We start from the raw sequence: 15,193 nt of genomic DNA, 5'->3' as shown, positions 1-15,193 counted from the left end.
AAAGGAGCTTGCGTGATGGTCTTCAAGATAGCTTAAGCCGGTTTAAAGATGCGATTTTCCAGACGCTTCACTTCATATCGTATCTTGCGCATATCTCGAAGTTTACGTCACTATTCTCTTTGTCTCCATCCGCGGCCCAAGCTTCGGTTCAAGAAGTTAGCATTGTTTTATTTAGAGCATCCAACAAAGAAGCATCTTTCTGTTCTGAAACAACCAGGTTCTTTTTTTTTAGTTTTTACTTCTCCATTCTTGTGTCAGAGGCGTAAAAAGGGGGAGGAGGTTACGAGGGTGTGGGGGAGCATGTCTGTTATACTGCAGGAATTATTTTCCCTGCCGGTCACGCTTGAGTCTGTACTCGGCTCTCACAATACCGCCGCCCGCTGCGAACGTTCGATAGCACAGGAAAATAAAACTTCGACTAAAAAATGAGTCCGGCCAAACAAGTTCTTTGCAAGTGAAGCGGGGATAACTTATATACAATTCGCGTGGAGACACTTCAAAAAGAGAGAGAGAGAAAGAGTTGGAGAGATGAATTAATTACTTGTCTTTTTTTAAAGAAACAATACTCTCCAAGAAAGACTCACTTTTTACGGATTCAGTGCAAGCTTGGTCAGAATGTCAAATCCGTTCAAAGATCCAGAACTGTGGTGTATTCTTGTAGACCAGGTTGTTATATTGACCCTAGAGTCTTCATTAAATCTGTAAGTTACAAGTTGTAGATAACACTACCTGATAGAGCACTATAATACATATATATCATTATCTTTAGTATTTCATTATCATTAATAGATTTTAAATACAACTAAATTTCTAATGAGTTATGTCTAGTGGATTTTCTTTTGGGTTAGGGTTAGGGTTAGGGTTAGGCAGAGCTCTTGTGTTTCATTGTTTTTTTGTTTGTTTGTTTTTGTGATCGCTGTCTTGTAATTTCTTTGTGATGGTAAAGTGTTGGACTCGTGCGTATGTTGTATGTACAGACAAATAAACCTTTTTTAAAAACTAAATAATATTGTAAAAAATAAAAAAATAAAACACATCTGATTATAATCAGAAGACACTATATCCACTGCATGGTAGCTGGCAGGGCCGGCCTTAGGGCACTGCCTCCTATGCGACCGCAGTGGGCTCCGCACTTACATAGCCCCAGCGCTAACTCTACTTATATACATTTAACCATTTTAACTTACATAGGGTTCCCCGGCTTCCTAATTTTCCAGGAGGTCTTGGAAATCTCTTGAAATTGCAAAGTATACGAAAAAATGTAATGAAAATCTCCTGAAATAATTAAAATATCATGAAAACTCATACAAATGTCATGAAAAATAGACAAAATTGTCATTTTTGAGTGTCTTTCAATATGGAAAACGCCAATCCTACTCGCGATCACAAAAAAAAAAAGGACATTGTCATCTTTCATTTAATAAAAATAATAAGGCGAATTTCATCCAAAACAGGAAGTTCAAACACGTCATTTACTTTAATAGTCACTGGCATATAAATATAGATCTACATCTATCTCGACCTCTTAAAAAAAATCAAAAGCGATATTTTGCTACTTCTAAAAGGCAGATCTGAATGCCACACTGCAAAAACCCTAGCTTGACCGTTATAATTTTTCTAATTAAAAAAATATATATAAATAATTTCAATTTGGCTAGAGGATTAGAAAATATTGATCTTGAACAGACGATACGTCTTCGGGTATTTCCGCATATTTATTAACTCTTTCTCTCCGTAATTATTTACCACATTCTGGTGGAATCAACGCTGCAATCGTCAGTTAGGAGAGAAAGAGTTAAAAAGTTAAATAAATGAACGTTCGGAACCATTTTGGGACCCCTCAACTCATGAAAACATTCAGAAACTGGAACAGACACAAAATAGAGCAGTGAGATTCATAACAAACGAATATTCACATTTGACTAGAGTAACACCTTTAGTAAAATCACTAAATTTAGAAAGCCTTCAGGATAGAAGACTCAAAAGTAAAGTAGCAATTATACATAAAACACTGAATCATAATCTTCAAATACAAAAACAAAATTTAATAAAACAATCGCTGTAGAAGTTGTATGAAGGCGGCTGAAGGCGGTATTGTCTATCGTAACATTGTCAAGACAAATACAAACACAGTAAGAAAGGACAAAATAATAGATAGATAGATAGATAGATAGATAGATAGATAGATAGATAGATAGATAGATAGATAGATAGATAGATAGATAGATAGACAGACAGATAGATAGATAGATAGATAGATAGATAGATAGATAGACAGACAGATAGATAGATAGATAGATAGATAGATAGATAGATAGATAGATAGATAGATAGATAGATAGATAGATAGATAGATAGATAGATAAATAAGGCTTGTCTTCGAGTTAGAGATTAATAAGGAGTGCAATTTTTCGCGTGGCCAAGTGAATAACTAATGTATGTCCAGCAGTTCATCGACTGTATAACTATAACTGTATAACAGAAGAAAGAAACAAGATTGAGGTCGGTTGTCAGACTGCTTGATAAATCTAATTTCAGTTTGAAGACTAGATTTCCGACACAAAACTTGACATGAAGCTTTTAATTACAGTGACTTCATTTTTTTTGTACGACCTCCCCTTGCTTTAGTCATTACACATTTGTGCTGCGTTTATGTGGGGACAACTGACTCCACACGATTGCGACATTCCGTCAGATATATAGCCCATACTGCCTTGCAGGCTATTGATAGAGTCATCGACGCATGCTTACTGTGAGAAGTTCGATTAGGGCTTGAAAACTTAAAGGAGGAAAAACGTGTCAGACAGACAAACAAAACTAATAATCACTTTTAGAACTTTAAAGAAAGAAGATGTTTTTAAATACAAAAAAATGCCAAGCCGCTTTAAAAAGCCAAGAGATAAATACTTTTACTTCATCGCAAAATATTATGTTACAAACTTATTTATAGGGATCTAGATTTATATAATATTTGATATTTGATACTGACGTTGGTAGTTACAGTTTTGTATCAATGACCCGTTTGCAGTGTATGGTATTAGATATATGGGGACACTCGTACAAGATATGCGACACTTTGGACGCTCTCTCCACAGTGACGTCATCGGAATTTGTACTTCGGACGGAACCGGAAAACAAATGCCCCAACAGATCACATGTATCAGATGCTGTTTCTGGCTTAGGATGTTTTGGTACGTCGCTACCACACATCTAGATTTATGATCTCAAAAAGTGATGTTTCACAGCTTCGAAGGTCTTCCTATTCTGCAGGAGGGACGTGTAAACCGTCGCACCTTGAGCTTTAAATTTGGTTTGTTAAGTTTCGGACATTCCTTCACGAATGATGGCTATTACGTCCTGGACCAGACCTCCTGCAGGACGGCATGCAATGGAAGTGGGCAGGGTTCGATCTAGGAACCATCGTGAGACAGAAGAGCATACTCAAGAATAGGTAGTCTCAACTCCACTACAAAAAAACGTATTACAGAAAACGATATTTCCAAAGTTTATATCAACTCACTCTGTCCGTCTGTACACGTTATTTCTCCCACACCCATTCTCGGATAAAGTTAAAACTGTACAATTATTAATAGGCATAGACAAGAAATGAATCAATAAACAAGATTACAAAGAGAGTTTGTGTTGTCACACAAACTCAGAGGCGGCCCCCGTCGGAGTCGGATCCCTGTCGGTTACGCCTATTCGCACGAATATTCAAGACGTGATTTTGTTTTGATTGCCAAAAGTAATAATGTTTCAAAGATTCATTTGGCGTTGTAAAAAAAAAAAAAAAATTTCTGTAAAATGTTTTACATCTTTTGGATGTTCCTTCAAAGTTAAAGATTATTTACTTCCTTATCCAAATCTCCCACTTGACGACGGGGGATAGCATCGAGCAGGGTATGAAACCGGGACCGTCGATATAATCAGTTCTGCGCGATAACCGCACGACCAGGCATTGCTGTAAACTTAATAACAAACTAATAGCCTATTATTGATAAAGAGATATATTACACATTACGGCATGGCAACTACTGGATATGTACAATGTGTCAGACGAGCGATTTTAGATAATCTTTTGGTATTGATTTGTAATTTTAAAAAAAGAAAATAACAAGGCCTCAAGCTTGTACTTCGGCAACGTCTGCTCGATGTCCCAGCACAGTTACCAACAGAGCTATTGACAATTTCATTGAAATGGAACTAGAATGAGGATGTAAATCTACCTAAATTAAACTTCTGATTTAGCACTCTTAAGATCTATATCTACCAGATCTAGATCTAAAATATAAATTTGGGATAATGTGGATGTAATTTTGATCAGATTTATTTTTTAAAAAGCCTAGATAATCTATTAATAGACTGAATAGAATATTAAATTTAGGCCTAAAAATAGTAGATTAGTTTAAGTATTTTATAACATTGCAATATTGATCGAGACATTTGGGAATACAAATCTACGTGACGGACAGACCGACCAACAGACAAAACGCACAAAAATAAGCGTCTTTTATTCTGATGGGGGCACTAAACAAAAATAAATAAAATCTGAATATTTTAAAATTTTGAGAGAACTAATTAGTGCTATAATTTGTCACGCTACTGCAAGAAAGTCGCTGCATAAAACGTCCATTTTAAAAAAATGTGCGTAATATTTACATGCAAAGTGCATTCTTAGCCTTTATTAACAAACAGAAATGTTTTCTTTTAATTTTAGCAGCTAGTTGACCACAAAAAAACACCTTTAACTAATAGTTATATTTGTTGTGAACATTTCTTGTACATTTTATACATGTATTTGACTTGGTGATATCGAAAATGCACAAAATAATGCTTTTCTTTGTTAACATATTGTAAAATTACCTCCCTTATATTTATGTAATTGTTTTAGAATTGGTGTATTTTTATGAAAAAATACCTTGCATAATTAATTTTATGAACTAAACAGTTTGCTTTAAGAAAACCAAAAGTAGCCGTTGCACCTAAACTTTTCAAGCCGCATCGCATGGTGAAATAATATTTTTCATTTCTCTTCTAGTTTTCGAGATCTGAATGTGACAGACGAACATTTTGCACAAAACCTAATAGCGGCTTTTCACCTTACAGGGGCCGCTTAAAAATAGCAGACTACTTTCTTAGTAACTCTATTTTTTGAAAATACCCAATAGAAAACAAGAAGGCATGCGTAGTTTAAATTAACGGTTATGTAATATCTATTTTTTTAAAGATGTGTATCTAAGTATTATTGAAGTATTTATCTATTTTCTAAAAAGTTGTGTATCTAAGTACTATTTGATTATTTATCTGTATTTTAGAGAGTTGTGTATCTAACTATTGTTTAAGTATTTATCTATTGAAGTTCGTATTCATCTACTCTGGTGTAATCTGTACATTCCTAGCAATTCCATGTCCAGCACTGGTGAGAACTAATTGAATCAAAGAATGACGTGAGGAGTCATGAAGGCTGCCTACATCTTCTTGATCTCTGACCTCATCTGCTTTTTAATCATCCTGACTATGGACTCAAAGGCTGACTTTTGTCAGTCCTCAGTAGGTCAGTAATTATCTAATAGCTAATGACAAGTTGTTTGGTTGGAGTTGTTTATAGATGTGAAGAAAAATGCCGCCATGAAATGTGTCTTTGTTTGAGACACCTATCTTATCATTCGGTTCTAAGGACCCCGGGTACGCTCTTCAATCTCCATGCACCGTTCCTCAAGGAACCGTTACACTAATGCCGAGTCCTGCATGGTTAGCTTGGTAAAACATACGAAGATGGCGTGGGTTCCCGGTGTGCTCAGCCTTCGAACATGTATCCTAGTCAATTAGCCCGGAGTGTCAGACACCTGGGAATATAGACATTGGCTTGGATGTCTCCCAGACAGAGCGGTTTGGTCATGCAGGCTTTCGCGCCTAGACTTCGAAAAGCCTTCAGCTCAAACGAGATTAATCGTTATAAAGGCCTGAACAGTGACCTGCAACGTCACAACCCATGGGTAGCTGAGACAAATAGCTCGTTGCCACGTCACAGGCCTGAAGGCAAATGGCAGAAAAACACATGTTCAGACTTTTTACCAGACAGACGGATACACAGACAGACAGAGAGACAGAGTGAGTTGATATAAGCTTTTTAATTAAACAAAAATTGGAGCATTTTAAAGCATCATTTTAGTGAACTTAAAAGAACTTCATCATCTTTTCATTGCTAGGTTCTTGTCCTGTTGGAAGACATTTGTACTTCTGAAAGAAAATATAAAAAGAAAATATAAAAATAGTAGTCTTAAATATTTTATTTCGTCTACCTTGATGACATAGGTACCAGATTTGTAATTACCTCTCTAAGTCCAATATCTCGGGCTAGAAACGAGGCCGAAAGCCGAGTACACTGAGGATCCCCACCACTTTCCTTCTTTGTACCAGGCCAACCATGTTATTTTTAATGTTTTCCTCTATATGTAGATCACCAGGTTACTTTAAAATCTTCCTTTAAAGCCTCTTTAAAACTTTGATTTTGTGTGACATTTCCTACGACCTTCGGATATAAAGAATAAGGCGATTAAATACCTAAAGTGTGGATTAACCTGGTGTTGTGTTTGTGACTTGATAGTTAGAAAAGAGGAATTCAAAACAGAGGTAAAGATTTTGTTCACAGAATTATGGAAACACTGAATCAATGATTGCACGAGGATCCCATTAACTTTAACTAATTAAGAGGGGAAGCCAGGCGGGGGGGGGGGGGGGGAGAAATGGAATTACGAAAATTAAAAAAGGAAGTTATTGTAAGAGTTAAAAACATTGTGCTTTTGAAATGTGTTAGTTATTGTTTTATTATTCTAACGGTAGGACTACATGATGAAGAATTGTAAGGTCTATATAATGTGTGGATTATAAAGTATGAGAGATGTGTGGATTATAAAGTATGAGAGATGTGTGTGTTATAATCAGTTTATGAGATATGTAAATTATAAATGTATGTGAGAGGTGTGGATTATAACATGTTTGTGAGATAATGTTTAAGCTAACATAAATGAATACAAACAATACATACAATACATACATTACATACCACAAAAGGTTGTTTCCTCGTGTAAGATTCCAATGTTACAATCTCCACCCAGGAAATCTGTCCAGTTATGGAGTCGATTTTTACGTACCCTTTCCGGAAGTGAACCTCACTCTGAGTTCATCGTTTGAGTACAGAGTCTACGTCACCAACCCTAACAACTTCTCCATTGCTGTGACAGTTAGGGTGACAGGTGAGGCTTGGAACGACCTGAAGATTTGGTCCATTGGCATGAAAAATTCAGACTACGTCTTCTACAACTCAAGCTTTATGATGAAAGGTAGGCCTTCCTTTACTTGCTCGTTTCGTATGCATGAGGAACCTTGTGGGGTTAAAACGGCAGAGTCTGTAGATAATATAGAGAGTGAGTGCATAAAAAAAGTGGTTCTGCATTGATAGGTCTGAGCATAAAAAAAGTTCCCCTTTCAGACCTTGTGGTGTGGTCTACAGGGAAGATGATGTAAAGGCCTTCTGTTTCTGTGGCCTACTGTTAACGAGGGTGTCGTGTGGCTAGCACAACGACCAACCGACTTTACTTTTCCCAGCTAATGTCAGGTACCCATTAGAATGGATGGACTCAGAGGAGCCGAAAGATCCCGAAATTAAAAATCCTAGTCTTCACCAGGATTCTAACCCGGGACACCCTGCTTGGAAGCCAAGCGCTTTACCTAAGCTACTGCGCCTACCGGTCTGAACATCACAGACAAAAAAAAGGTCAACATTTATAAGAACCTTGTAGTTGCCTTCTAAATGCTGCAAGTGAAAAGGCTTGATGAAAAAAATGCCTATCTTGGCAACATGTTACATTTTAAACCAAAAAAAAAAAAAAATTAAGACAAGAGTTTGCAAATCTAGAGTAGCCCTCAAGAGCTAAAACTAACCAAATGGACTGCAAACGCCGATTTCTTAATACCATATGTGAATTAATTTTCATGTGAAGAGCAGAAATGCAGAGAACATCGGCATCAAAAACAAAGAAAATACAGACATTTTACAGACAGACATTTTACAGACAGACATTTTACAGACAGACATTTTACAGACAGACATTTTACAGACTGACATTTTACAGACAGTAGAAAAATAAGAATAAAAATCTATACGCCTGATCTTGACATGAGCCAACTAGAGAAGTGGTGCTGGGTTTTGATGACTTTCAAACTTGTATTCGAGACCAATTCTCTGAAGTGACAGATTTGGGTACTATATTCTTTTTTTACTTCCTTAACCATCATGAAAGAGTTCTCATGGAAGATGTTTTTTTGTTCCTTTAACCATCATGAAAGAGTTCTCATGGAAGATGTTTTTTTGTTCCTTTAACCATCATGAAAGATTTCTCATGGAAGCTGTTTCTGAACTAACTAGAGAAACAAATAAAGGAACATAACTTCTGTCGTCAACTTCAATATTTAACTTCAATCTTAAAATTTAAACTTTGAATCTAAATGAAAACTTCAACTTAAATCTTCGTCCTAAATCGTCTACAAAAACCTTACACAAAAATTTTAAACTTAATCTTAAACTCAAATTTCTAACTTAAATCTTGAACAAAAATTTCGCACCATTAGAGTAAACAACAGTAATAAATCTAAAGCTTAAACCATCCACTTACTTGCATATCTGATTTGTAAACCAATCATTCTATTAGACGTCTTTTGTATATAATAGCAACGCATGTTTTAATATTATTGAAAGGGAATTTTCAACACTAACACGATTGGGTCAATTATGTAATTCTAAGCTCACTAAATGCATTTGAAGTGATTTCTTTGTAGGTCTACTTAAACTGTATACGAGCAATAAATCAAGAGCATCGACCTTCACGCTTCATTTGACTCAGGACATTTTTTTCTTGCGTTATTAAAAAAAAAATTTAGTCTATTGAACACACACGCACGCACCTACTTATCTTCTACCTAGGAGAGGGTCGATTCAATCAGGTCATACATCTCAGCTCTAGCATGGCCTTTGGCGTTCACGTCATAACTACGGAGAAGATGGATGGCTACACGTCACTTCCTGTAGAGTCCTGGGGCAACCACTACCTGGCGGTGACCTACTGTAAGCCTGGCATTGCAAAATGTCAGCTTGTCCTAATGGCGAGTCAGTACACAGAGGTAATTTAATCATAGACACTACTCATCACCTTCTCGAAAAATCTGTTTCATTTTTAGGAAGTGATCACCATGCTAGAGGTTATATTAGAAAATGTGTTTTTATCGCTAATGACATTATGAAACGAATACAGGGGCGTAACTAGGGATTTGGGGGCCCGGGGGGATTGACCTCTTTGGGGGCCCCTTGCATTTTGACATTCGACATATGACATGAGATAATGTACGCAAATATATATAAGCCCTAAATCAAATTGGTTCAGTATATCAGTAAACTTAACAAAAAAATAATCATGAAGACTCTTTTAATGAATATTGCCGTTGTTTATTAGTTAAATAATGCACAAGTGACAACTCTCAATTGATATCGCTTCACGTCGTGCATTCTGTGCAGCAAAGACATCTATAACATCAACTACATCGATACTTTCTAGTATTTGTGACTTCACTGACATTAAAGCCATGATAAGCTTTTCTTGCGTCATTGTGCTCCTGAGATAGTTTTTGATGAACTTAAGCTTTGAGAATGATCTCTCACATGACGTAATGGAAGTGGCCTGAGTTAGCTTTATTCGGAAGAGGTTGCAAAGTTTGAGCACACGTAATTACCATATGAAGCCTTTTTCCTAAATATGTCTATTGGTGATTGTATTACTGTTTGTTGATGAAAAGTGCTCGTGCATCAATGACATCCTTGAAAAAGCGATTTTCCATTTATTTCATCATACAAACAGGAAAAGTAGCACAGTTTGTCATAAGCGTGTCTTTATCTAACAGGTGTCTTGGTTCAAGAAGAAACCCAAAGGTATCCATTTTCTTTCCAGCCTTTGGAATCTGCCCTTCATCTCCATATGAAATCTGTCCAGCACTTCTGCCGCAACACGTTTGAATTGCAGTTCTATTGACAGTCCTACATTAGAACTCAACTTCCCATCAAGTCTTTTCTTTCTTCTGGTTGTTTTGATTACAGGGAATCCATAGTATTCACTCTCGATGGATTGGGTTTTTGTCAGTTTCTCATCATTTTGCAGAAAGCATGAAAGGGTACTAATTTCTTTAGCAGCTTCCCGTATATGCAGTCCAGACTTTTGTAGTTTCTTCTGAACTATATTAATTAGGCGCAGGAGCTTTGACCAGAATTCAAGATAGGCAAAAAATTCTTAATTTTCCACTGCATGAAGAAGATTATGTGCTAATATTATATGGTATTAGGTCATTGTTAGTTGTTTATGTTTTGTGCGAAAGCAAAAGGATTCAGAGCATACAAAAGTGGGAAAGATCCATATCTCGTTATGCTCGAGTATAGAAATACTCCGATAAGTGGACTACCGTATTCACCATCACAACTGCTGACGAGTAGAAGACTCAGGGAATCATTCCAACTGATCATAAACTATTGAAACCATCGGTAGCTCAAAATGCAGAGACATTTCTCAACGAAAGACGGATGAAAAGCAAAGTGAAATACGATGCAAAAGCTAGACTACCTAAAGATTATTCTGTCGGAGAGTTCGTCTAGGTCAAACATGGCAGAAAGCAGTTGTCATAAAAAAAACATTCAGCACCCAGATCTTACATCATAAAGACAAACGATGGAAAAACATACAGAAGAAATCAACGCTTTTTGAACAAGAGTTTCGATGAAGACATCTCTGGGTACTATGATACCGATGAAAACAATGAACTGCAAACTGTTGGAACAAACGAAACAGACAGTTATAGACCAATGTCTAGAGAACTTGTGCCAGTCAAGACAACCAGAAGTGGACGAATTGTTAAAGTTCCTAGTAGACAGGGCCTGCCTTAGGCCTCTGCAGCCTATGCGGTCGCAGTGGGACCCGCGCTTTCATAGACCCCGCGCTAATTCTAAGTATTAAATTAAACCATTATAACGTAAATAAATTAACATGGTTTTCGCGACCTCCTGATTTTCCAGGACCTCCAGGAAATCTCATGAAAAGGCAAAATATGCGATAAAGTCCTGAACTTTTTTTGAATTTATTCAGATCTCCTGAAGAATAGACGAAATTGACATTTAGGGGTGCCAATAAATAGATAGTGTCATTGCGAGCTTTCATTTGATAAAAATTTATTGTTAAGACGAAAGTAGACATATTTTCTAATTCAAAAAAAATTATTTTGACATTATGCTTATCCCTACCCAGACTAGGCCCCGCGCGATCCGTTTCGCATAGGGCCCCGCAAATGCTAGGGCCGGCCCTGCTAGTAGATATCACTCTTAAGAACTTTAAAAGGAAGGGTGTGATAATAACTTCAAAAGGAAGGATGTGCTAATATTATATGATATTACGTCATTGTTTGTTGTTTATGTTTTGTGCGAAAGCAAAAGGATTAGATGGAAATAAAAAAGGAGTTTCCATTGAATGGAGGAAAGAAAAATAGAGGGGTAATAACTCGAGTGTGAAGTTTAATTCTATAATTATAGACGCCAAACCCGAATAATGGACTATTTTAGCATTATTAAGAATAACTTTTAGATCTGTTATACTCGATTCTGTAAATTTTGGTTCAAGGTTAAGTAGTGTAGCCACACAATACTCGTCATTTAGATCTATTATTAGTAAAGGTAACAAGATAACTGGAATTCGCTGTACATCATGCAGTTTTATTCGTGGCAACAAAGTTTAAAATGTTAAACCAACTTTAAAAAAAACTTTGATCTCTGTTGGAAAAAATATTTTTAAAATGTCAACAAAGTCAACGTACTGATAGACCTAGATCTAGGTTTAGTCTTTGTGATAAATTTAATCTATAAATGTTGAAAAAAAATCAATCAAATATATTAATTTATGTATTTACAAATTTATTTCGGACACCCATTTGGGGGCCCCCCCTAGGTGGGGGCCCGGGGGGATTTTAAAATTCTCCCCCCCATCCCCCCCCCTTAGTTACGCCACTGAACGAATACTATCTCAATTTTACTGGGCGCACATTTGTTCATTAGCGTTGATGTCAGGTGTCTGTGTCTCTTCCAGCAGTTCAATACTGAAATACATTTATATAGAGAAAGACAGACAGACAGACAGACAGACAGATAGATAGATAGATAGATAGATAGATAGATAGATAGATAGATAGATAGATAGATAGATAGATAGATAGATAGAAAGACAGACAGACAGACAGACAGATAGATAGATAGATAGATAGATAGATAGATAGATAGATAGATAGATAGATAGATAGATAGATAGGATAGATAGATAGATAGATAGATAGATAGATAGATAGATAGATAGATAGATAGATAGATAGATAGATAGATAGATAGATAGATAGATAGATAGATAGATAGATAAAATGTCACTTGTAATTCAATCCCTTGCGATTCATTGATGCCAAAGTTTCAATAGAACGCTTCGCCCGCCTGGCGTACACAGAGAATGAGATTGTGTTCATCTTTGATCATGAAGGAAGGGTTCCACTAAGTTGTGCAGGAAATGGGCTTCAGTGATGTTAAGATGTAGGCGACGCACACTTAAAAAGATGCATTGTAAGAAGCGATGTCGCTAAGTTGGAAGTAATGTTGGCCCAAAAGAAACAGGGTGTCATGTATTGAGAAATAAAAGAAGTACATTCTGGTGTAGTCCATAGAGCGTATACGCCTCTACAACTTTCATATAGTCATGTCAAACTATTGATTAGTCTTGACTCTTCTACTTTGCTATTTATATATTCAATGCTGGAGTACTATAACACTAGATCAGGTTGACCTTGATGGCCCAAGACTCGAACACGATTAGTGTGATGGACACACAATCACCCGCAGCAGCTGAAGACCTAACCATCAACTTGGAACCAGGTCAGGTGTATCAAGTCCAGAGACTCTATGACATCACAGGTCAGTCTCTTTGTGCTTCATCTAAGGCAGGGAAAAAAAAACACACACATAATACATGATACAATACTAACTTTTCGCTTTTAGAGACTGCAACACACACACATAATACATGATACAATACTAACTATTCGCTTTTAGGGGAAAAGACGCTATTAGTTTTGTGTGGAATATCCGTCCGTCCGTCCCGTTTAGATCTCGTAAACTAGTAGAGATAGTGAAAATCCGACATCATAATATTTTAGACCATTCAAAGTTCTTATGCAACTGCTACTTTTGTCTTTTCTGAAAGCGAAAAATCTAATTTTTTAAATCACTTATGCAAGCAGTTTTTTCATAAAAATACGCCACTTTTACAACTATTCACTATTAATAGTAACAAACACTTGAAGGGGTAAATAAGAACTCACCATACCTTAAACACATTTATGCCAATGGTTTTAGATTTTTAGTCAAAAATTATTTTTTTTTTACAATTGCATTGCTAAATTAAGTAAGTTCTGTCAAGCATTACTACATTTACACACACAATTTTTTTTTTACTTTTTTTAAAAGAGAAAACATATATTTAATATGCATATAAGTTGTACATAATTTAAAACAACAATTAATACGTAGTTTTTCATATTATCGCTTGAGTTGCAACAGTCATCCCCAGACACAAAACACCTAACTTAATCAATACTTTAATTTAAACTCACATGTAATGGCACACATATGAATCAAAGTTCAAATAAACGTAACACAAAAAATGAAATGTACGCAATTATTGATTAAATGTACATTAAGTGATATTTGTATTTTTAACTTTATGTAAGACAAGACCAAGAGTTAAAACTTGGACTAGTAAGGTTGTTAATTTATAGATTTACAAAACAAACAAAACGCCAAATTAGTTCAATATCTCAAATGACTGTTACGAAAAATGAATAAAACACTGTTCCAGAGTTGTTAATAATAGTTCTTTGAGAGTGGCTACTGGATAGAGTTGAGTCGTTGATCTAAATTTCAAGTTCATTTTTAAAAATAAATTTAAAATGATCGAACTAAACTTGAATATCTATAGACCTTGATTCTTTATAAAGATGTATATTAAACAACTCAGAGTAGTCCCTCGAGATTCAAGATCTGTCATTATAGATGAGACGAGTTACTTAGATTCAAGAGAAAGAAATAGAAAAAACGCAGTAAATCACAATAAACTTTCCCACAGAGTTACACGCAAACTGCAATGGATCCAATGCTTATATCAGCGCACTCTGTCTGTCTGTCTGTCTGGTACAAATTTTGAACTCGTTATTTCTTTCCCTTTCATTCCAGGATCAAGTCGAAACTTTGCACAATTAGACATCGGTCCTAACAAAACAGAACACAAATAACCGATTAGTAATTATTTAATTTGATTCGTATCGAAAAAGAGAAATATATCTTACAGAATTGAGATATATTCCCTGTAAAAGTGTAGTTCTTTCCCTTTATTATTTTTTTTCTTGTCTCTTTGCCAGGTGCAGTCATCCATGCCAACGTGTCTGTGGGTGTATTGAGTGGGTCAGCTGGCACGCCTGTAGGTGGAAGCCCAGTGCCTGGTGCCTTCCTGGAGTTTCTTTCACCTGTTAGGACGTATGGGACAGAATTTGTCCTCTACCAGACCTACAGACATACTTCTGCCAGCGATCTCGTTCTCATTTTAGCCTTCCAAGACTCCACTGTTGTCTACATGTCTACTGGTCAGCAGAGGTTCTCTATGAGTCGCCTCCAGCACTTAAAACGGTAAGTCGTTTTGATACAGGAGAATTTAATTTTTTTTTCGTAAAAAGAAACCTAAGCAAGTTGAATGATGGATTATAATGACAACTCATTTTAACTGTATGCTGGTTACTTTGTTCAGTCAACAATCAATAACACACTAGAAGAGGGCGTCCAAACTTTTTCCTTATCGGAACAATTCGCACATTCTGAGTATTGAAGAAATAGTTCATGAAAGAGGCCTTCCCAAAACACTCTTGATTCTTAAAGACAACCTGCACCCATTAACCCACTGTTACATCAGATCTGAACGAAGTGGCCGTCTCCTTTCCATTAGGACTAAAACAAAAAAAAAATTTAAAGTCCCATATCCCACTTTCGGTCAGGTCATCTGTCGTCATCGAGAAGTAC

General features: G+C 36.1%; 1 protein-coding gene across 2 annotated transcripts in view; it reads left to right on the top strand.

Annotated features, from left to right (window-relative positions):
• The first annotated feature begins 311 nt into the window (after nt 1–311).
• LOC106075489 (serine-rich adhesin for platelets-like) overlaps nt 312–15,193 on the top strand; it is a 68,197-nt gene continuing 53,315 nt past the window's right edge. For both annotated transcript variants that reach the window (XM_056037245.1, XM_056037244.1), the window contains exons 1-6: nt 312–701; nt 5,400–5,554; nt 7,119–7,343; nt 8,984–9,180; nt 12,901–13,039; nt 14,542–14,806. In XM_056037245.1, coding sequence (XP_055893220.1) covers nt 5,458–5,554; nt 7,119–7,343; nt 8,984–9,180; nt 12,901–13,039; nt 14,542–14,806 — 923 coding nt within the window. In that variant the 5' untranslated portion in view covers nt 312–701; nt 5,400–5,457. The remainder of the gene's footprint in view (nt 702–5,399; nt 5,555–7,118; nt 7,344–8,983; nt 9,181–12,900; nt 13,040–14,541; nt 14,807–15,193) is intronic.

This window comes from Biomphalaria glabrata, chromosome 8 (genome assembly GCF_947242115.1).
Source record: "Biomphalaria glabrata chromosome 8, xgBioGlab47.1, whole genome shotgun sequence".
NCBI classification, from domain to species: Eukaryota; Metazoa; Mollusca; class Gastropoda; family Planorbidae; genus Biomphalaria; species Biomphalaria glabrata.
This window is presented reverse-complemented; position numbering and strand designations above follow the sequence as displayed.